Source organism: Oncorhynchus nerka, linkage group LG9b (assembly GCF_034236695.1).
Source record: "Oncorhynchus nerka isolate Pitt River linkage group LG9b, Oner_Uvic_2.0, whole genome shotgun sequence".
Lineage (NCBI taxonomy): Eukaryota > Metazoa > Chordata > Actinopteri > Salmoniformes > Salmonidae > Oncorhynchus > Oncorhynchus nerka.
In genome coordinates, this window is record NC_088424.1 from 9,764,339 (window position 1) to 9,787,973 (window position 23,635).

At 40.3% G+C, this 23,635-nt stretch overlaps 1 protein-coding gene across 8 annotated transcripts in view; it reads left to right on the forward strand.

Moving 5' to 3' along the window:
• Positions 1-23,635, forward strand: part of stard3nl (STARD3 N-terminal like) — a 50,830-nt gene that overhangs the window by 16,551 nt on the left and 10,644 nt on the right. Inside the window, exons 3-10 of one of the 8 annotated variants that reach the window (XR_003861187.2) lie at positions 2,515-2,592; positions 2,693-2,770; positions 3,064-3,117; positions 7,411-7,528; positions 9,100-9,198; positions 9,597-9,655; positions 12,566-12,621; positions 20,674-22,702. Coding sequence is in view for 4 of the 8 variants with exons in the window: in XM_029641989.2 (XP_029497849.1) it covers positions 2,515-2,592; positions 2,693-2,770; positions 3,064-3,117; positions 7,411-7,528; positions 9,100-9,198; positions 9,597-9,652 (483 nt within the window). In the remaining 4 variants the exon portion in view is untranslated. The other 7 variants (XR_003861186.2, XR_003861189.2, XR_003861188.2 and 4 more) reach the window with 7 other exon arrangements.

The window sequence follows — 23,635 nt, forward strand, 5'->3', positions numbered from 1 at the left end:
GTTTAGTTTCTTATAGAGCTCCTGGTCAGTAATAGTTCAGTTTCTTATAGAGCTCCTGGTCAGTAACTGGGGAGTCCAGTGGATTTTGATGGTCTTTTATAGCTTTTTCTAATCCATTCAACTTCTCATGAATTTGAAGTTCTGCGTTTGTCAATTTGAACGGTGTTTTAAAATGGGTTGTCCATGTGTCTCCATTTTGTATTGCTAATTCCTCTTTTTTGGGGGGGGTTCTAATTTAGCCAGAAGTTGTTTGTTTATGGACTCCTCAATTAGTGTCCAGCTGCTTTCTGTTGTACTGTGATTTTTCTGGTTCTGAGTGTACATTAATAGTTTTTAATGTCTCACAGTAATGAAGGTGTAATTCACCATTTTTTGGGGGTTTCTGTGCTTTGGTTTGATAGTGTTCTTGTATTTTTTTCCCCTCTTTTATTTTACAACCTGCATAAAACCAGCTGTCATCTGGTCTTTTTTGTTTTGTTTATTTATAAATTTCTGTTTTGCTGATTTTTTTGTTTGTTTTTTGCCTGAATATATTTCTAGATTGTGTTTAGTGTTAGTGGATGTGCTATCCAGAAAGTTATCTAAGAGTGTTTGGATATTTTGGTTCCAGGTTGCTTTCTGGTATTCTTCTGTGCTGTTTTGGGCCCATCTGTATACATTTCTGATGTTGTACAGCTTACTGGGCTGTGAATGTGTAGTTGTTTCCAAGTCTGTTCTCTTGAGGAACAAGATCATTTGGCTGTGATCAGACAGAGGTGTTAGTGGCTTGACAGTGAATGAGCTGAGAGAGAAAGGGTCAATGTCTGTAATCATATAGTCTACTGTACTGTTTCCAAGAGGTGAGCAGGAGGTGAATCACTCCAAAGAGTCTCCCCGTAACCTACCATTGACAAAGTACAGAGCTGCAACAGATTCCTTTCCGTGTTTGTTGACAGTGCTGTCACTGTTTCTATGGGGGAGATGAAGACTGTTAGAAACCGTTATGGACTGTAATAAAGCTGTCTCCTCGTGTGCTCGTTAGATCAGGTAGTGTTTCTGTGCATTTGTGTCCCCATAGATGAGCACATTTCCCTTGGCCTGGAAATGGCACGTCTCTTCCTCAAGGGTGGGGAAGATCTCTGAGTAATATGGGGATTTTGATGGGGATATATACACTGCTCAAAAAAATAAAGGGAACACTAAAATAACACATCCTAGATCTGAATAAAAGAAATATTCTTATTAAATACTTTTTTCTTTACATAGTTGAATGTGCTGACAACAAAATCACACAAATTATCAATGGAAATCAAATTTATCAACCCATGGAGGTCTGGATTTGGAGTCACTCAAAATTAAAGTGGAAAACCACACTACAGGCTGATCAAACTTTGATGTAATGTCCTTAAAACAAGTCAAAATGAGGCTCAGTAGTGTGTGTGGCCTCCACGTGCCTGTATGACCTCCCTACAACGCCTGGGCATGCTCCTGATGAGGTGGCGGATGGTCTCCTGAGGGATATCCTCCCAGACCTGGACTAAAGCATCCGCCAACTCCTGGACAGTCTGTGGTGCAACGTGGCGTTGGTGGATGGAGCGAGACATGATGTCCCAGAACGGGACAGGCCAGTCCATAGCATCAATGCCTTCCTCTTGCAGGAACTGCTGACACACTCCAGTACATGAGGTCTAGCATTGTCTTGCATTAGGAGGAACCCAGGGCCAACCGCACCAGCATATGGTCTCACAAGGGGTCTGAGGATCTCATCTCGGTACCTAATGGCAGTCAGGCTACCTCTGGCGAGCACATGGAGGGCTGTGAGGCCCCCCAAAGAAATGCCACCCCACACCATGACTGACCCAACGCCAAACCGGTCATGCTGGAGGATGCTGCAGGCAGCAGAATGTTCTCCACGGCATCTCCAGACTGTCACGTGCTCAGAGTGAACCTGCTTTCATCTGTGAAGAGCACAGGGCTCCAGTGGCGAATTTGCCAATCTTGGTGTTCTCTACCAGTTTCTACACTGACCCTTTGACCTTAAATTTTTTTTGTAACTCACACACAAACTTCTCAGGCTTTTCAATCTACGATTGAACTGATATCATCTTGTTCATGGGGCGGCAGGTAGCCAAGTGGTTAGAGTGACTAGTAACCGAAAGGTTGCAAGATCAAATCACCGAGCTGACAAGGTAAAAATCTGTCGTTCTGCCCTGTCGTTCTGCCCCGTTATTGAAAATAAGAATTTGTTCTTAACTGACCTGCCTAGTTAAATAAAGGTAAAATAAAAAATAAATGTAATATTTACTCTGTCTCCAAAGTAACATTTTGACCGGTTGCTCACCTACATTGCCAATGCCGCCAACACAGTTGCATTCCAATCACGGATAACATGGCAAGTCGCATATCTGAATGGGGGAATATTGAAAATGTTTGGTATTTTAAGAATGAATTGAATCTAACTTGATGTATTGACTACAGATTTGGGTATTTTGCATCTGTCAAATCCATTTTTTTTTTTTTTTTTTTTTTTCGTAGGTGAATGGAGGAATCGAGACGCGGCTCGATAAGGAGGTCTTACACTATGACTACCACGCCTCATTCTTCGACATATTTGTAAGTCCATTATGCTGCATCTTTGCTCAGAGTACAGTGCTCATTTGTTATCCAGATCAGGCAGAAATGATGACGTAAATTGCGACTGAATATTCCCTAGCTCCTGGCTGTGTTACGGTTTGCAGCCCTAATCTTGGCCTATGCTGTTTGTAAACTGCGTCACTGGTGGGCCATAGCGGTAGGTGAACCATCCTATGACTCAAACACATTTTCACATTTGCTACTCTAGAGGATGCTGTTTCCCCTGTGCAGGTCCTGTTTTACATGTTCATTGTGCCTGTTTTCAGTCGAGCAATGAATCGAATAGACAGTAATTGCATGGCAACACATTTCATGTTTTTGATTTTTTTCTTCAATAGTTCACTTATGATGCAGTGACATTTTCTTTTCATGATTTAATTTTTACTGATGTAATGTATTTAATGCCAACTATAAGTAGTAACTGTTTTCTGATCGGTCTTTCCATCACAGATAACCACCGCAACCACAAGTGCTTTCCTGATCGCAAAAGTCATTTTATCAAAGGTATGCTTTTATTAAAGTATGTCGTCTGTAATTTTAACAAGAGGAATGAAAATATTTCATAATTTGAATACAATAGGAGGGATATGCATCTTCTCTCTGACATAGTTGAAGGGTGGTAAGATGTTTTTGATTTTTCATGTTTGGATTGTGAATCGAATAATGTAAGCATTACTGTAGGACTTGGTGTTGGTACAGTGGTTCCTCCTTTAAAAGATGTGAGCTTACGCCGCAGGACTTAGAGGGACCCAGCTTCATTGCTCCAGACCACCACAAGGGGGAGTTAGGGCACTCATTATGCATTTGGGTCCCAAGGTTTTTATATGACTTCATATTAATGAGTAATTTCACGCGAGCCACCCTGGTGAATTTCTTCAGCAAAGATGGCTGACATTACGGGGGAAGCAGGTGTAAGTAGTTATAACGCCATAACAAGTTAAGCAAAAAATGTACAATTAATAGGAATATGGTAATGTAGAGACAAACGATTGTGCGTATTTGTTTGTCAAAGTTAATTTACGAAAATCGCTATTTAGCAAGTTTTTTTTTTGTCTGTGTCATATCTAATACCAGGTGTATCAAACTCCATTCTTTGAATGATGCTGTGTCTGGATGTATGTATTACAGTTATACACTTCAACAGTGTTTACCTCTCCTGGGACGTCAATGATTACACAGTGTAACTATGAAATAGACTAGAAACATGATTTAAGTAAAGGCTGATTTGTAATTCATATATACAGAATAAAAAACAGTACATCCTGCCAGCACAACCACAAGCATACTGAATGACGCATTGGAGGAAGCGAGGAATGATATAGCAGGATGGGCTATTTAGCTGAACAATAGACTATTCAACCTTTTTAACTAAATGATTGTCTAATAGCTGAGCAAACATGCAACAAGTCATTAGGATCTACCTTTCCACATCTACCTACACACGGTTAATGTTCTGGGGGGGAAAATGTGTGTGTGTCATTGGTCCTGAGTGGTGCAGCGGTCTAAGGCACTACTTCTCAGTGCAAGAGGCTTTTTCTACAGTCCCTGGTTCGAATTCAGGGTGTATCACATCCGACCATGATTGGGAGTGCCATAGGGCGCACAATTGGCCCAGCGTCATCTGGGTTTGGCTGGGGTAGGCCGCCATTGTAAATAAGAACTGGTTCTTACCTGACTTGCCTAGTTAAACAAAGGTTCAATTTAAAAAAACAACTGACCGCAGCGCAATCAATAGGAGGTGAATAGTGGCTGATGCTGAAAATATAGCAAACGTGTTGGTGTGCAAGTGTTGCACACTAACAGATGGAGAAAACAGTCGAGCAATTAATTTCAACAATAATCTTCAATTAAGCCCTCTTGTTGTTTGTAGTCTATTTCTTCGGAGCCTAGACCTATATAAAATAACTTAGCCTACCTCAGCCAGTTATGAAGCTTAACCTGTTGCGACGAGTAATCCCGTATCCGGGAGCGTAATTATAGCCTCAAGCTCATTACCATAACGCAACGTTAACTATTCATGAAAATCGCAAATGAAATGAAATAAATATATTGGCTCACAAGCTTAGCCTTTTGTTAACAACACTGTCATCTCAGATTTTCAAAAAATGCTTTTCAACCATAGCTACACAAGCATTTGTGTAAGAGTATTGATAGCTAGCATAGCATTAAGCCTAGCATTCAGCAGGCAACATTTTCACAAAAACAAGAAAAGCATTCAAATAAAATAATTTACCTTTGAAGAACTTCGGATGTTTTCAATGAGGAGACTCTCAGTTAGTTGGCAAATGTTCAGTTTTTCCAAAAAGATTATTTTGTGTAGGAGAAATCGCTCCGTTTTGTTCATCACGTTTGGCTGAGAAAACCCCCCGAAAATTCAGTCATTGCAACGCAAACTTTTTTCCAAATTAACTCCATAATATCGACAGAAACATGGCAAACGTTGTTTAGAATCAATCCTCAAGGTGTTTTTCACATATCTATTCGATGATAAGTCATTCGTGGCAGTTTGGTTTCTTCTCTGAATCACATGGGAAAACACATGCAGCTGGAGATTACGCACCAATTTCGACGGAGGACACCAGGCGGACACCTGGTAAATGTAGTCTCTTATGGTCAATCTTCCAATGATATGCCTACAAATGCGTCACAATGCTGCAGACACCTTGGGGAAACGACAGAAAATGTAGGCTCGTTCCTGGCGCATTCACAGCCATATAAGGAGACATTGGAACACAGCGCCTCAAATCTGGCTCACTTCCTGTTTGAAGTTTCATCTTGGTTTCACCTGTAGCATTAGTTCTGTGGCACCCACAGACTATATCTTTGCAGTTTTGGAAACGTCAGTGTTTTCTTTCCAAAGTTGTCAATTATATGCATAGTCGAGCATCTTTTCGTGACAAAATATCTTGTTTAAAATGGGAACGTTTTTTATCCATAAATGAGAAGAGCGCCCCCTATATCCAAGAAGTTAATCTTTTTTTATATTTTTTCCTATAGCAATTTTGAGCAAATTGCTCAAGGGCCATGGTTGATTAGTCTGTGAAGATGTTTATTGAATGTCTCGCCAGCCTTGATCCATGCCGGGGCTTGCACGACGCAAAGTTCTTTGTTTGTCAGACAAGTTATTGGAATCATTGACTCACTCATGCGTTGAAAAGGGCGAGGAACAATCAATGCCAGGCACACCAGTGAGCTCTGGAACTCCACCTCCGACCGGCAGAGTCAACATATGTGATGGCTTCGTCAGGTCTTCGGTTCACACTGACATTTCCATTTCTCTTCTGACAACAGAACTTGACCAACTGCTCACCAGGCACAGCAAGGGCCGCCTGGACCGTTATGCTGTTCTGCCATTCCAAGGATGTGTAACCGAAGAGATGCCCGAGTGGGCACCGCTGTGGATGTCTATTTCAGCACCATTTCGCACTGCTCTGAGACAAGCATGGAGAAATGAATGTTCAAATATTCCACGATATTCTTAAGATATGTGTTGACTGAATATAAGCAAGTGATGTCTGCTTTCTCCAGAAAACTGATGGAAAATGCCCCTTTAGATATTAATATAGTGTCCTCCAATCCTCTTTTAAGTGCAATTATTGTCGGAGAGTCACATCATTGAAAATAATATTTGTAGATATACTGTTAAGTGGTGTAGGTCTTGTTTATTTAAAGAGCATATTGAAGTTAGAAGCCTACAACTATTTTAGCACTGTTTCGCGTTGCTCTGAGGGGACTCTTGAGACAAGCCTACTCCTTCCTCCCCATCGGCGATTTGAACCCCGGTCTCTCGTCTGCACGACATAGGGATTCTTTAGCTAAATAGCCCAGTACTGTACTGCCGACTGTCGTGTTGTACAGCGCCATATTTTCCATTCCAGCAGGTACCAGTCAAAAGTTTGGATACACCTACTCATTCCAGGATTTTTCTATATTTGTACTATTTTCTACATTGTAGAATACTAGTGAAGACATCACAACTATGAAATAACACATGGAATCAGTTAAGAACAAATTCTTATTTACAAGGACAGCCTACTCCTTCCTCCCCAACGGGCTGCATTCTGTAGTGTACAGACACAGCCTGTTCTCCCTTATGTAAGAAATTAGGCACTTTCCCATGTTTTACTACAGTATCTATTGTAGACTGCACAGTAGCCTAATAAACACATTTTGTTAATAAAATAATGCAAAAAAATACTCTTTCAAAATGCAGATGTTATTTACTTATGAATCCATAATGAATTATTATGGGAATAAATATCACTGATTTACAGAAATATTGGAGCAAAGTTGAAGGCAAAAAATGTTCAATCCTGTAGCCTACTCCCGACCGTCACGTTGTACAGCGCCATATTTTCCATTCCATCCTAATGGAAACCCTGAGGGTTTCTTTTTTCTCTGAATAGGAACAGCATAATATTAATCAAATGAATTAAGCCATTTTTTTTATCAATCCCATATACTATGTTATTACAAAAAAGGTTTTAAATTCTCTGGTAATGCCAATACGGAATACTATCAAATGCTTCTCAAAAATGCCCTCTGGTGGTCAACTAGCAATAACTTGTAGTAACAGAAAAAATGTCTGACAATTAAAGGACGTGCCACAGAATTCTGCAGCAGCACGCGAGGTGTGCCGCAGTATGACGCAACTTTTAAAGGAGGAATCGCTGTACATGTTTAGTGTCTGTGCATGTCAGTTTTTTGTCAGTATGCAAGTAACAACATATGTTTGCTTATGTGTGTTTTGCTATATGAACTAAGAGCAAATTCATTTTTTGTGTGTGCATGTTCCAGCTCCTTTCCCAGGGGGCCTTTGGGTACCTGCTGCCCATCATCTCTTTCATCCTGGCCTGGATAGAGACGTGGCTACTAGACTTTAAGGTTCTACCTCAGGAGGCTGACGATGAGAACAGTGAGTATGGGAAACTCTCCCATTTCACTCCTAGGGTGCATCCCAATAATATCTCCCTTCTCCTGAGGTGTACACCCGTTCACTACTTCCCACAAATCTAAAAGCATTGGATTGGTGGAGGTATGGGCTAGAGGGAGTCTTCGCCAGATATTTCAACAAATAAGTAAATGAAAGTGAACAAATACACACTTTGGGAGGAAGAGATAATTGGGACAGAGCCCTAGACAATCTTCTAAATGGACTTATTTTGATTCATACTCACAGTTTACAGAAACTGAAGAAATACAGATTTTAAATCATAATGTAATATAAAAACACATGAAAAGACAAATGGGTTACATATCCTTTTTGTCTTGATTGGAGTCATTTTGTATTGTTAAAAGCTCTAAATTATTGTAGTGGGTCTCTTTTGAAAAACAAACGTGCAATTGTTCTTGCTGCCACAGTGTTTTCCTTCACCGCATTCAGCAAAACATGACCGCATCTGTATATACAGTGCGTCCGGAAAATATTCAGACTCCTTCACTTTTTCCACATTTTGTTATGTTACAGCCTTCTCTTAAAATGTATTAAATACATTTCTTTCCTCATCAATCTACACAAAATACCCCATAATGACAAAGAGGAAAACGGGTTATTCAGACCCTTTGAGACTCGAAATTGAGCTCCGGTGCATTCTGTTTCCATTGATCACCCTTGACGTTTATACAAATTGATTGGCATCCACCTGTGGTAAATTCAATTGATTGGACATGATTTGGAAAGGCACAAACCGTGTCTTAAGGTTCCACGGTTGACAGTTCATGTCAGAGCAAGAACCAAGCCATGAGGTCGAAGGATTTTGTGTTACAGCCTGAATTCAAAATGGATTACGTTGTTTTTTTCTCACCCATCTACACACAGTAACCCATAATAACAAAACATGTTTCAAGAAATGTACATTACTTGCAGAAATATCGAAATTACATAGGCATTCACACCCCTGAGTCAATGCATTTTAGAATTACCTTTGGTAGCGATTGCAGCTGTGAGTATTTCTGGGTAAATTTCTTGACAGCCTTTTTAAATTCTTGCCATAGCTTTTCAAGATGATTTTAAGTCAACTGTAACAAGGCCAATCGGGAACATTCAATGTTGTCTTGGTAAGCAACTCCAGTGTATTTATGGCCTTGTATTTTAGGTTATTGTCCTGCTGAAAGGTGAATTTGTCTGTTGGAAAGCAGACTGAATGAGATTTCTCTAGTATTCTGCCTGTGCATAGCTCTATTCTGTTTGTTTACTCCTGAACTTATTTAGGCTTGCCATAACAAAGGGATTGAATAATTACTTATTGGCTGAAGACATTTCAGCTTTTTAGTTGATTTGTACACATTTCAAAAAACATAATTCCACTTTGACATTATGGGTGTATTGTGTTTAAGCCAGTGACAATCGCAACACATTTATACAGGGTATAACACAACAAAATGGGGAGAAAGTCTAGATTCGTGAATGATTTCTGAAGGCACTGTACAAGTGATACTATGTTACAGTGACGCTTATGTGTCATCATTGTGTTTTCATCCCATCAGGATTTCTTTCTATAATGGAAGCCCCTGAAAGGACCCCATTCGTGCAACCAGGACCACTTTCAGATGGGCAGTTCTACTCCCCACCCGAGTCTGTGGCAGGTGAGAATGTGTGAATCTAAGGTTTGAGTTGAAATTTTACAGGCCTGTTTGTGGATTGTTTTCCATAGAGAATGTTGTAGCTGTTTTTAAACTGGGTTTAATCTCTGTGTGGGATTCACAGTGTAAGTGTCTTTTAAACAACATAAATGAGACATTTTGTTTTGGCACCAACGACTGGTATGACAAATATTGGAGAAGCGACCGAGACAGTATGAAGTGTCATCAGAATAAAATAAAAATCTCATATCCGTATACTCTGATGTGTTACCGCATGGTGATATTGACATTTTCAAATCCATTTATTGCACAGCTTATTTACGCTATTTCCTATGTCTGTGTGTTTTGTAATTTTCTTAGATCTATTTGACTTTTTGGTGTTGTGCTTGCTCCGTTTGTAGACTCTGATGAGGAGCTGTTGGATGATAAACATGACCCGGAGAAAGCTCTTCTTTAGCAGGTAACTATACTGTCTTTACCACTCAAACTAATGAGGCTGGTAACTGAATAAAATCAAAATAGTATTTTGGTGTTTAGAATGGTGCCTATAACAGGTAGGATTTATTTATATCATTATAAATAAGCATTTATAACATTCAAGCGTTATGGATGTTACATTTGCACACAATCACAACTTTAATCTCTCACAGAATGGACAAACAAAATAGAAATGGACCTTTTGATGTGTGTCTATTTAGGGCAGTGGTATTCAAACTGATTGATGTGTGTCTATAGTACCATTTAGGGCAGTGGTATTCAAACTGATCGATTGTGTCCATTTAGGGCAGTGGTATTCAAACTGATTGATTGTGTGTGCATTTAGGGCAGTGGTATTCAAACTGATTGATTGTGTGTGCATTTAGGGCAGTGGTATTCAAACTGATTGATTGTGTGTGCATTTAGGGCAGTGGTATTCAAACTGATTGATTGTGTGTGCATTTAGGGCAGTGGTATTCAATCTGATTGATTGTGTGTCCATTTAGGGCAGTGGTATTCAATCTGATTGATTGTGTGTCCATTTAGGGCAGTGGTATTCAAACTGATTGATTGTGTGTCCATTTAGGGCAGTGGTATTCAAACGGATTGTGTGTCTATAGTACCATTTAGGGCAGTGGTATTCAAACCGATTGTGTCTATAGTACCATTTAGGGCAGTGGTATTCAAACTGATTGATGTGTGTCTATAGTACCATTTAGGGCAGTGGTATTCAAACTTTTTCAGCGGGGACCCCAGATCTAATGACACAATCTTAAAATCTGTACATTTCGATTTTTACGTCAACAAATAACCTTAAATTCATTGCATTTTCATCTCTTATCAAAATTAAAAGAAACAAGCAAAACATTTCTCTAAAATAGTATTTAGTTAATTATCTTTCTCAATTTTTGTATATGGTCCCATACAATCTGTACTCTAAATGTTTTGTTCCCAAATTGTTATTATTAGATTTTTTTGGGGGTGACCCCACTGCAATTCCCCCGCACCCCGACTTTGAATACCACTGCCTTAAGGCATCTGCATGCTTCCCAGCCGGAAGAGTTTGTGCATACACTGCTGTTCAAAAGTTTGGGGTCACTTAGAAATGTCCTTGTTTTTGAAAGAAAAGCTCTAAAATAACATCAAATTGATCAGAAAAATACAGTGTAGACATTGTTAATGTTGTAAATGACTATTGTAACCGGAAACAGCAGATTTAAAATAAAATAAAAATTAAAAAAAGGAATATCTACATATGCGTACCGAGGCTCATTATCAGCAACCATCACTCCTGTGGCACATTGTTAGCTAATCCAACATTTTTTTTTTTAACTTCTTGTTAATCCAACCGCGTTGTCAGATTTCAAATAGGCTTTACTGCGAACGCATACCATGTGATTATCTGAGGACAGCGCCCCACATCAAATACTTTTTCAACCAGCACAGGCGTCACAAATGACAATTAAATGAATCACTTACCTTTGTAAATCTTCCTCTGTTTGCAATCCCAAGGGTCACAGCTACACAATGAATGGTAGTTTTGTTCGATAAAGTCCTTCTTTGTATCCAAAGAAATATATTTAGTTGGCGCCAATGATCTCAGTAATCCACTCGTTCAACATGCATACAAACAAATCCAAAAAGTTACCGGTAAAGTTCTTCCAAAGAAGTCAAACGATGTTTCTAATTAATCCTCAGGTACTCTAATATCTAAATAAACAATAATATTTAAGACGGAGAATAGTATGTTCAATAGGGAAGATAAATAACGAAGAGCGCACACCTCATTCACGCACCAACAAGACAACTTTTATAATGAGACAACTTGGAAAAACTACAACTACTCACTCATTTTTCAAAAAACAAGCCTGAAACCCTTTCGAAAGACTGTTTACATCTAGTGGAAGCCATAGGAACTGCAATCTGGGTCCTATCTATTTGTATTATCCATAGGCTAGCATTGAAATGGCCTGTGACTTCAACCCCCCCCAAATAATTCTGGATGGATTTTCCTCTGGGTTTTGCCTGCCATATCAGTTATGTTATACTCACAGACATTTATTTTAACAGTTTTAGAAACTTCAGTGTTTTCTATCCAATGCTACCAAGTATATGCATATCCTAGCTTCTGGGCCTGAGTAACAGGCAGTTTACTTTGGGCACATCAGTCATCTGAAATTCTGAACAATAACCAGTATGCTAATAAAGTTAAAGAAGCAATACGACTGGCCTTCTTTAAACTAGTTGAGTATATGGAGCATCAGCATTTGTGGGTTCGATTACAGGCTCAAAATGGCCAGAAACAAATACTTTCTTCTGAAACTCGTCAGGCTATTTTCATTCTGAGAAATGAATGCTATTCCATGCGAGAAATTGCCAAGAAATTGAAGATCTCGTACAATGCCATCTACTACTCCCTTCACAGAACAGCGCAAACTGTCTCTAACCAGAATAGAAAGAGTGGGAGGCCCTGGTGTACAACTGGACAAATACATTAGTGTCTAGTTTGAGAAACAGACACTTCACAAGTCCTCAACTAGCAGCTTCATTGAATAGTACATGCTAAACACCTGTCTCAATGTCAACAGTGAAGAGGCGACTCAGGGATGCTGGCCTTCTAGGCAGAGTTGCAAAGAAAAGCCAGTTCTCCGACTGGCCAATAAAAAGAAAAGATTAAGATGGGCAAGAGGAACTCAAAAAGACTACTGTATTTCTGATCAATTTGATGTTATTATAATGGACAAACTGCTTTTCTTTCAAAAACATGGAACTTTCTAAGTGACCCCAAGCTTTTGAACACTAGTGTATATCATGATGACGTTTATGTGCATTTTGTACTTCAATAAGGTTTTTTCTCGGTTGTTTGTGGGGGGTGTACACTTCTTTTCTCAAGGCCAGCTGAAGTTTGGGAGCTGACATGTATGCCCCTTGGTCTGAGATTTGTTAACGGTAGGGATTCTTCAATAAAATGTATCATTCAACGAGAGATGACTCGTTTTCATGCACCTTTATTCATTGAGAAATACTGCACCAACCATCTTAGTTAGATGTAGAATTGCACGACTAAGATCTCATCGGTAAAAATGTCAAACTTAATGACAACTCAAGAAGTCTTTCTTAGATTAAATCGGACTATTTTTAGGAATTGTATACTGGCTACGGCATCTCAAAATGGACAAATAGTATTATTTGCTGCTTTTTTCTCATTTTTTTCTCATTTTTCAAGAAGGTATTTTTTTAAGGGAGTTTGAGCTCACTCGTCCGGTTTGCCTCGTAGACTTCGGCTGGCCAGACTGAAACATGCTGACGCCTTTAGGGGGAGTGTATAAATCTATATTGAAATAAAGCAAATATGAAGCAGTGTGGATGCTACATTAAATAGACAAGCTTTTTGAACATATTAGCAAAAGTCTTAGGTCAACATGGCCGTTCTCAAGGGATTCCAAAACTATAATATAGAAAATATGGCCGTTTCCATGATTACTTTAGAGAGCAAAAACAACCGTTATGGAAATCCTGAAATCTATAATGTCATTTGAAGTGTTTTTAAGAAGACAGCATAAGGCATAGTACCTGCATAATTACAGTTAGCCTTAATAGTATACACAGCCAGGCACCACACTCTAATAGGTTAACCAGTTGATTGTAGACTCAAAGATAAGTTTTTTTTTTTTTTTTTTTTTTGTGTTTTTTTTTTGTATAAAAAATAATCTGAAATATTGTAATGCAAATGAGGCATGTGCCTGTACTGCCAATCCACTTTCTGGACACTGGATGAAGTCTGTATATTTTGGGGGGCTCATTTGAAAAAGACACTCCAGGACTATTCCGTTAGTGCTAATCAACAATCTTTCTATCTAAAAAAACGTGTACTGCCATGTATGAGAGATCAATTTCACCATACGTTTTCCAAGATAATCTTAGCTAGAACACATTTTCAAGATATCAACAAACTATAGTTTTGGCAGGTCGGTTAGGATATCTAAATTCTCCAACAATTGTTTACAGACAGATTATTTCACTTATAACTCACTGTATCTCAATTCCAGTGGGTCAGAAGTTTACATACACAAAGTTGACTGTGCCTTTAAACAGTTTGGAAAATTCCAGAAAATGATGTCATGGCTTTAGAAGCTTCTGATAGGCTAATTGACATCATTTCAGTCAATTGGAGGTATACCTGTGGCTGTATTTCAAGGCCGACCTTAAAACTCAGTGCCTCTTTGCTTGACGTCATGGGAAAATCAAAAGAAATCAGCCAAGACCTCCGAAAAAAAATTGTAGACCTCCACAAGTCTGGTTCATCCTTGGGAGCAATTTCCAAATGCCTGAAGGTACCACGTTCATCTGTATAAACACCATGGGGCTACGCAGCAGTCATACCGCTCGGGAAGGAGACTCGTTCTGTCTCCTAGAGATGAACGTACTTTGGTGCGAAAAGTGCAAATCAATCCCAGAACTGCAAAGGATCTTGTGAATATGCTGGAGGAAACGGGTACAAACGTATCTATATCCACAGTAAATATCGATATAACCTGTAAGGCCGCTCAGCAAGGAAGTAGCCACTGCTCCAAAAGCGCCATTAAAAAAAAACAGACTACGGTTTGCAACTGCACATAGCAACAAAGATTGTACTTTTTGGAGAAATGTCCTCTGGTCTGATGAAACAAAAATAGAACTTTGTCCATAATGACCATTGTTATGTTTGGAGGAAAAAGGGGGATGCTTGCAAGCTGAAGAACACCATCCCAACTGTGAAGCATGGGGGTGGCAGCATCATGTTGTGGGAGTTCTTTGCTGCAGGAGGGACTGGTGCACTTCACAAAATAGATGGCATCACGAGGATGGAATATTATGTGGATATATTGAAGCAACATCTCAAGACATCAGTCAGGAAATTAAAGCTTGGTTGCAAATGGGTATTCCAAATGAACAATGACCCCAAGCATACTTCCAAAGTTGTGGCAAAATGGCTTAAGGACAACAAAGTTAAGGTATTGGAGTGGTCATCACAAAGCCCTGACCTCATTCCTATAGAAATGCTGTGGGCAGAACTGAAAAAGTGTGTGCGAGCAAGGAGGCCTCTAAACCTGATTCAGTTACACCAGCTCTGTCAGGAGGAATGGGCCAAAATTCACCCAACTTATTGTGGGAAGCTTGTAGAAGGCTCCCCGAAACGTTTGACCCAAGTTAAACAATTTAAAGGCAATGCTACCAAATACTATTTGAGTGTATGTAAACTTCTGACCCACTGGGAATGTGATGAAAGAAATAAAAGCTGAACTAATTCATTCTCTCTATTCCGACATTTCACATTCTTAAAATAAAGTGGTGATCCTAATTGACCGAAGACAGGGAATTTTTACTAGGATTAAATGTCAGGAATTGTGAAAACAGAGTTTAAATGTACTTGGCTAAGGTGTATGTAAACTTCCGACTTCAATGATCCCTTATCGATGTCATCTATTAAATTCACTTCAGTCAGTGTAGATGAAGGGGAGATGGGTTAAATAAGGATTTTTATGCCTTGAGACAGTTGAGACATGGATTGTGTTTGTGCCAATCAGAGGGTGAATGGGCAAGGCAAAAGATTTAAGTGCCTTTGAACGGGGTGGTATAATAGTAGGTGCCAGGCGCACTGGTTTGAGTGTCAACTGCAACGCTTCTGGGTTTGTCACGCTCAATCGTTTCCCGTGTGTATCAAGAATGGTCCACCACCCAAAGGACATCCAGCCAACTTGACACAACTGTGGGAATCATTGGAGTCAACATGGGCCAGCATCCCGGTGGAACGATTTCGACACCTTGTAGTCCATGCCCCGACAAATTGAGGCTGTTCTAAGTGCAAAAGGGGGTGCTACTCAGTATTAGGAAGTTGTTCCTAATGTTTTGTACACTCAGTGTAAATTGTATTCTCAAAGAAATTGGGAAATGTATATTATTTTATACCACCACAGTTGCTCAGAGAAAGATTTTGTTCAAGTTAATAAAACAAAATCTCAAAACGGCAAGTTTAACTAGGCAAGTCCGTTAAGAACAAATTCTTATTAATGCTCCGGCACCTTCACCTTTTTGAGAGGATATAACCTTTTTACAAAAGGTTTTATGAGATTGAAAAACAAATTAGGAAGGATCGTAAAGACCATTCCTCTATGCATAATCTTTCTAGATAATTGATATCCTTTGTCTGCGCTTATGGACGGCCCTCTTCAATCAAACCAACAGGTTTTCAATGGGGTTCAAGTCCAGAGACTGATTGCAGAATGCAGATTTTTGTAGTCAATTGACCATTTCTTTGTGGATTTTGATGTGTGCTTGGGGACATTGTCTTACTGGAAGATCCACTGTGGCCAAGTTTCAGCCTACCTGGCAGATGCAACCAGGTTTTAGACTAAAATGTCCTGGTACTGGGTAAAGTTTTTTTTAAATGCCCTTGACCTTAACAAGGTCCCCAGGACCAGTGGAAACAAAATAAGCCCCATAACATCAAAAATGCACCACTATATTTTACAGTATGTACGAGGTACTTTTCTGCGTGTGCATTCATGCCAGTGTTTAGCAAATTCCAGGTGTTTACGTTTGTTGGATGACATGAAAATTGAGCTCTTTGGCTATGCACAACAGTGGTGGGTTTGGTGTTGAAAGAAAGATGCGTATGCAGAAAAGTACAGCCAGGAGGCTGTTTCATAAAAATAATTTAATATAGCAATATAATATACAATATAGTTAAGTATTTATTTTAATAATGCCAAGAATTTTGGATCTGAGAGAGTGTGTGTATATATGTGTTTCTAATTCCTAATATTGAGTTACACCCCCCACCATTGCCCTCAAAAGCCTCAATTCATCGGGGCATGGACTCTACAAGGTGTCAAACGTTCCACTGGGATGCTGGCCCATGTTAACTCCAAAGATTTCAGCAGCTGTCAAGTTGGCTGGATGTCCTTTGGGTAGTGGACCAATCAAATCAAATGTATTTATATAGCCCTTTGTACATCAGCTGATATCTCAAAGTGCTGTACAGAAACCCAGCCTAAAACCCCAAACAGCAAGCAATGCAGGTGTAAAAGCACGGTGGCTAAGAAACTCCCTAGAAAGGCCAAAACCTAGGAAGAAACCTAGAGAGGAACCAGGCTATGTGGGGTGGCCAGTCCTCTTCTGGCTGTGCCGGGTGGAGATTATAACAGAACATGGCCAAGATGTTCAAATGTTCATAAATGACCAGCATGGTCGAATAATAGTAAGGCAGAACAGTTGAAACTGGAGCAGCAGCATGGCCAGGTGGACTGGGGACAGCAAGGAGTCATCATGTCAAATGGTCCTAGGGCTCAGGTCCTCCGAGAGAGAGAAGGAGAGAATTAGAGAACGCACACTTAGATTCACACAGGACACCGAATAGGACAGGAGAAGTACTCCAGATATAACAAACTGACCCTAGCCCCCCGACACATAAACTACTGCAGCATAAATACTGGAGGCTGAGACAGGAGGGGTCAGGAGACACTGTGGCCCCATCCGAGGACACCACCGGACAGGGCCAAACAGGAAGGATATAACCCCACCCACTTTGCCAAAGCACAGCCCCCACACCACTAGAGGGATATCTTCAACCACCAACTTACCATCCTGAGACAAGGCTGAGTATAGCCCACAAAGATCTCCGCCACGGCACAACCCAAGGGGGGGATGCCAACCCAGACAGGATGACCACAACAGTGAATCAACCCACTCAGGTGACGCACCCCCTCCAGGGACGGCATGAGAGAGCCCCAGTAAGCCAGTGACTCAGCCCCTGTAATAGGGTTAGATGCAGAGAATCCCAGTGGAAAGAGGGGAACCGGCCAGGCAGAGACGGCAAGGGCGGTTCGTTGCTCCAGAGCCTTTCCGTTCACCTTCCCACTCCTGGGCCAGACTACACTCAATCATATGACCCACTGAAGACATGAGTCTTCAGTAAAGACTTAAAGGTTGAGACCGAGTTTGCGTCTCTGACATGGGTAGGCAGACCATTCCATAAAAATGGAGCTCTATAGGAGAAAGCCCTGCCTCCAGCTGTTTGCTTAGAAATTCTAGGGACAATTAGGAGGCCTGCGTCTTGTGACCGTAGCGTACGTGTAGGTATGTACGGCAGGACCAAATCAGAGAGATGGGTAGGAGCAAGCCCATGTAATGCTTTGTAGTTTAGCAGTAAAACCTTGAAATCAGCCCTTGCTTTGACAGGAAGCCAGTATAGAGAGGCTAGCACTGGAGTAATATGATCACATTTTTTGGTTCTAGTCAGGATTCTAGCAGCCGTATTTAGCACTAACTGAAGTTTATTTAGTTCTTTATCCGGGTAGCCGGAAAGTAGAGCATTGCAGTAGTCTAACCTAGAAGTGACAAAAGCATGGATTAATTTTTCTGCATCATTTTTGGACAAAGTTTCTGATTTTTGCAATGTTACGTAGATGGAAAAAAGCTGTCCTTGAAATGGTCTTGATATGTTCTTCAAAAGAGAGATCAGGGTCCAGAGTAATGCCGAGGTCCTTCACAGTTTTATTTGAGACGACTGTACAACCATTAAGATTAATTGTCAGATTCAACAGAAGATCTCTTTGTTTCTTGGGACCTAGAACAAGCATCTCTGTTTTGTCCGAGTTTAATAGTAGAAAGTTTGCAGCCATCCACTTCCTTATGTCTGAAACGCATGCTTCTAGCGAGGGCAATTTTGGGGCTTCACCATGTTTCATTGAAATGTACAGCTGTGTGTCATCTGCATAGCAGTGAAAGTTAACATTATGTTTTCGAATAACATCCCCAAGAGGTAAAATATATAGTGAAAACTATAGTGGTCCTAAAACGGAACCTTGAGGAACACCGAAATTTACAGTTGATTTGTCAGAGGACAAACCATTCACAGAGTCAAACTGATATCTTTCCGACCAGATAAGATCTAAACCAGGCCAGAACATGTCCGTGTAGACCAATTTGGGTTTCCAATCTCTCCAAAAGAATGTGGTGATCGATGGTATCAAAAGCAGCACTAAGGTCTAGGAGCACGAGGACAGATGCAGAGCCTCGGTCCGATGCCATTAAAATGTCATTTACCACCTTCACAAGTGCCGTCTCAGTGCTATGATGGGGTCTAAAACCAGACTGAAGCATTTCGTATATATTGTTTGTCTTCAGGAAGGCAGTGAGTTGCTGCGCAACAGCCTTCTCTAAAATCTTTGAAAGGAGTGGAAGATTCGATATAGGCCGATAGTTTTTTTATATTTTCTGGGTCAAGGTTTGGCTTTTTCAATAGAGGCTTTATTACTGCCACTTTTAGTGAGTTTGGTACACATCCGGTGGATAGAGAGCCGTTTATTATATTCAACATAGGAGGGCCAAGCACAGGAAGCAGCTCTTTCAGTAGTTTAGTTGGAATAGGGTCCAGTATGCAGCTTGAAGGTTTAGAGGCCATGATTATTTTCATCATTGTGTCAAGAGATATAATAGTACTAAAACACTTGAGCATCTCTCTTGATCCTAGGTCCTGGCAGAGTTGTGCAGACTCAGGACAACTGAGGTTTGGAGGAATACGCAGGTTTAAAGAGGAGTCCGTAATTTGCTTTCTAATAATCATAATCTTTTCCTCAAAGAATTTCATGAATTTATCACTGCTAAAGTGAAAGTCATCCTCTCTTGGGGAATGCTGCTTTTTAGTTAGCTTTGCGACAGTATCAAAAAGGAATTTCGGATTGTTTTTATTTTCCTCAATTAAGTTAGAAAACTAGGATGATCGAGCAGCAGTAAGGGCTCTTCGGTACTGCACGGTACAGTCTTTCCAAGCTAGTCGGAAGACTTCCAGTTTGGTGTGGCGCCATTTCCGTTCCAATTTTCTGGAAGCTTGCTTCAGAGCTCGGGTATTTTCTGTGTACCAGGGAGCTAGTTTCTTATGATAAATGTTTTTAGTTTTTAGGGGTGCAACTGCATCTAGGGTATTGCGCAAGGTTAAATTGAGATCCTCAGTTAGGTGGTTAACTGATTTTTGTCCTATGGCGTCCTTTGGTAGACAGAGGGAATCTGGAAGGACATCAAGGAATCTTTGTTGTCTGTGAATTTATAGCACGACTTTTGATGTTCCTTTGTTGGGGTCTGAGCAGATTATTTGTTGCAATTGCAAACGTAATAAAATGGTGGTCCGATAGTCCAGGATTATGAGGAAAAACATCATCCAATCTTGTGGGAAACTTTTGAGCGTGAAAAACACAGCAGTGTTGCAGTTCTTGACACACTCAAACTGGTGCGCCTGGCATCTACTACCATATCCCCCATTCAAAGGCACTTAAATCTTTTGTCTTGCCCATTCACCCTCTGAATGGCACACATACACAGTCCATATCTCAATGGTCTGCAAGGCTTAAAAATAATTCTTAAACCTGTATCTTCATCTACACAAATGGCGCATCTCGGAACGCACAACTCGCCGGTCCTTGTCACGGATGGGCTGTTGCAGCAGATGACCACACCTGGTTCCACTCCTATCAGCTAAAAACCATCATCTGCCATAGTGGGCACGCAATCACCAACACTGGACAATTGAGTGGAAAAACATTGCCTGGTTCGACAAGTTCCTGTTTCATGTTGAGTCAGGATTTGGCGTAAGCAGCATAAATCCATTAAGCCTGGTGTCAACGGTACATGTTGCTGGCAGTGGTATAATGGTGTTTGGAATGTTTTTCTGGCACATGTTAGGTCCCTTGATACCAATTGAGCAATGTGTCCATGCCCTGAAGAATTCAGGCTGTTCTGGAGGAAAAGGGTTTTCTGACCTGGCACTAGATGGGTGTACTTAATAAACTGGCTGCTGAGTGTATGTGTAAATATAAAATTTGAATGACTATTGTCAAAATGTCATTTTGTGAATGTTGACATGAAAATACTGCCATAATACATAATTTCTGGTTTGAATAATTATGTAGGTCATAATATAATTGGTGTTTGTTTGCTTATAATATGCTTTGTTTTGTTTTTGAGAAGTACCAGTGGTCATCCTGGGAGGTGAAACCCATTTGAAGATTCACAACCCTGAGTGACTGCGTCTAAAGTTACTCAAGTGCTCACAGCAGCTGCCCCATCTAACCATGGGGAAGACTTACGACCACTGCATGTTCTTTATTCCTCCAATGAGAGCTCTGTATTCCTCAGCCTATCACCCTCTACACACCTGCTTCATGTCCCGTCGCCTCTTCACTCAAGCTTCCAAACAATTATTTTTAAGAACTGAGTGCATACTGTTTTGTTTTTGTTGCCAGATATAAGTTCCTGATGTGCTTATTCTTGTATCTCTTGCTGATATGGTTAGACGCTTCAAAATCAGTTCAGAATTGAAGACTGAGAAGTCCGCATGGGCAGTGTGTGCCAATTTCAAGTGTGGCTATAGGGCTGTTGAGCTCTAAGGATGGCACTTGAATATAAATAGATTACGCGAAAAAAAAATGTATTGATGTTAAGCAAACGCCTTCGGACAGCTGTCAAGGGGGGAAATATAGATTACATAACCAACACAGCTGTGCCTGCATATGTAACGACTTCAGTTGGTAATCTATATATGTCTGAATGCATGACTTTGGGAACTCAATGACAATGTTTTTTGATTTCTTCTTATGACTACCCTCTCTTCATCATAGGAAAGGAAGAAATTGTATACAGCACACTTTTTAATCACTGGAAGGTGTTATACTGTTTGTTTTCTCAACTGACCATTTGGAAGTAGAAGGGCATTAGCCCGGAAGCTTCTTAGTAAACTTTCCACTTGGCTTTGCAAAATGTATCAATACACACATTTTTAAAAAATGGCAGAATACATTTCCCAAGAATTCATATTAGAGTTCAACACTGGTATCTTTTACACCACCTGGAAGTTTCATACTTTTAATCAAAATATCTGCATGGTTTTCAAAGTGAACTGTCCCAAAGCTTTTTATGCAGAAGCAGACTAATGGAGTTTGTGCTCTTATCATGGTGAATGCAGTTCCACACATGGGAATACACAAACAAACAGCTAACACAGTGGGAACCGTTTAATGTAGTTACTCCCACAACAATTTCCATTCACCATGACAAGACTATGAAAATGGCAATAAAACATGCTTCCTCAGACTATTACAGATCCCAGTTGTGTGTACATATCACCATGGAAATAACATGGGTAGGATGTAGATTTTACACTGAAATGTATATTTGATAACCTTTTATTAGGTTAACCTCTGAAAATGAATGTGTGTTGGCATGTAATGCTCTTAACTTGCATTCATAATTAGTGTATGCTGATGCATGGACCTGTAATCAAGAATTTCAATGCGATCAGTGGTAGATCCGCGTAATAGTGTGCTTAACATTTTAAAGTGATTTCCGATTGAGCCTGAAATACAGTTTACAGCACTTACCGTGCGTGATTGCAGTTTCCGTGAACATGGGAACATTGGCTTTTTATAAAAGGTGCTGTAGACGACAAAGCGCAATCGGATTGAATACCCACTAAAGAGAGTATAGTCTTCACTTTTATTTTTTATTTAACTTGGCAAGTCAGTTAAGAACAAATTCTTATTTGCAATGACTGCCTACCCCGGCCAAACCCGGACGACGCTGGGCCAATTGTGCGCCACCCTATGGAACTCCCAATCACGACCGGTTATGATACAGCTTGGAATCACACCAGGGTCTGTAGTGGCACCTCTAGCACTGAGACCGCTGCGCCACTCAATACAGTAAAATAATAAGGTTCACCATTCAAGACACCAAGTTAATTTTCACAGTGGCAAGCCTGTGTGCATTTAGGAATTAATGGTCGGTTACCACGTTTGATCAAGAATTGCATTGCTTGTCAATTCAATTAAGCAATAATCTGTATCTAGCTTTAGCTTTATGAGTTATTGGTTTTACTCGTCTTTGTATTTAGTTTTGGATTAAAGTGAAAATTGTATGATTTGTTAATCATGGTATATGTTCTGTTTTTGCATTTAATTCGATTTTAATACAAATAAATTGCACATTGTTAAAGGGCCTTCTTTGGGAGGTGTGTAGAGTTTTTTTAAAGTTACATTTCAGTAGCACTTTACATTACAGCACGTAATAAATGCACGTAGCATGATATTAATATAGATTTACAGTGGCTTTTGGAAATATTCATCCCCCTTGGAATTTTCCCTTTGTTGTTGCCTTACAACCTGGAATTTAAGTAGATTTTTTGTATTTTTTATCATTTGATTTACACAACATCCCTACCACTTTGAAGCTGCAACATTTTTATTGTGACACAAACAAGGAAAACAACTTGAGCGTGCATAACTATTCAACCCCCCCCCCCCCCCCCCAAGTCAATACTTTTGCAGCAATTACTGCTGCAAGTCTCTTGGGGTATGTCTATAAGCTTGGCACATCTTGCCACTGGGATTTTTGCCCATTCTTCAAGGCAAAACTGCTCCAGCTCCTTCAAGTTGGATGGGTTCCGCTGGAGTACAGCAATCTTTAAGTCATACCACAGATTCTCAATTGGATTGAGGTCTGGGCTATGACTAGGCCATTAAAGACATTGAAATGTTTCCCCTTAAACCACTTGAGTGTTGCTTTAGCAGTATGCTTAGGGTCATTGTCCTGCTGGAAGGTGAACTGCCGTCTCAGTCTCAAATCTCTGGAGGACTGAAACAGGTTTCCCTCAAGAATTTCCCTGTATTTAGCGCCCTCCATCATTCCTTGAATTCTGACCAGTTTCCCGGTCGATTGCCGATGAAAAACATCCCCACAGCAATGCTGCCACCAGCATCACTGTGGGGATGGGAGGTGTCGGGTGTGCGCCAGACATAGCGTTTTCCTTGATGGTCATAAAGCTCAATTTTCGTATCATCTGACCATAGTACCTTGTTCCATATGTTTGGGGAATCTCCCACATGCCTTTTGGTGAACACTTTGCTTATTTTTTTCCTTAAGCAATGGCTTT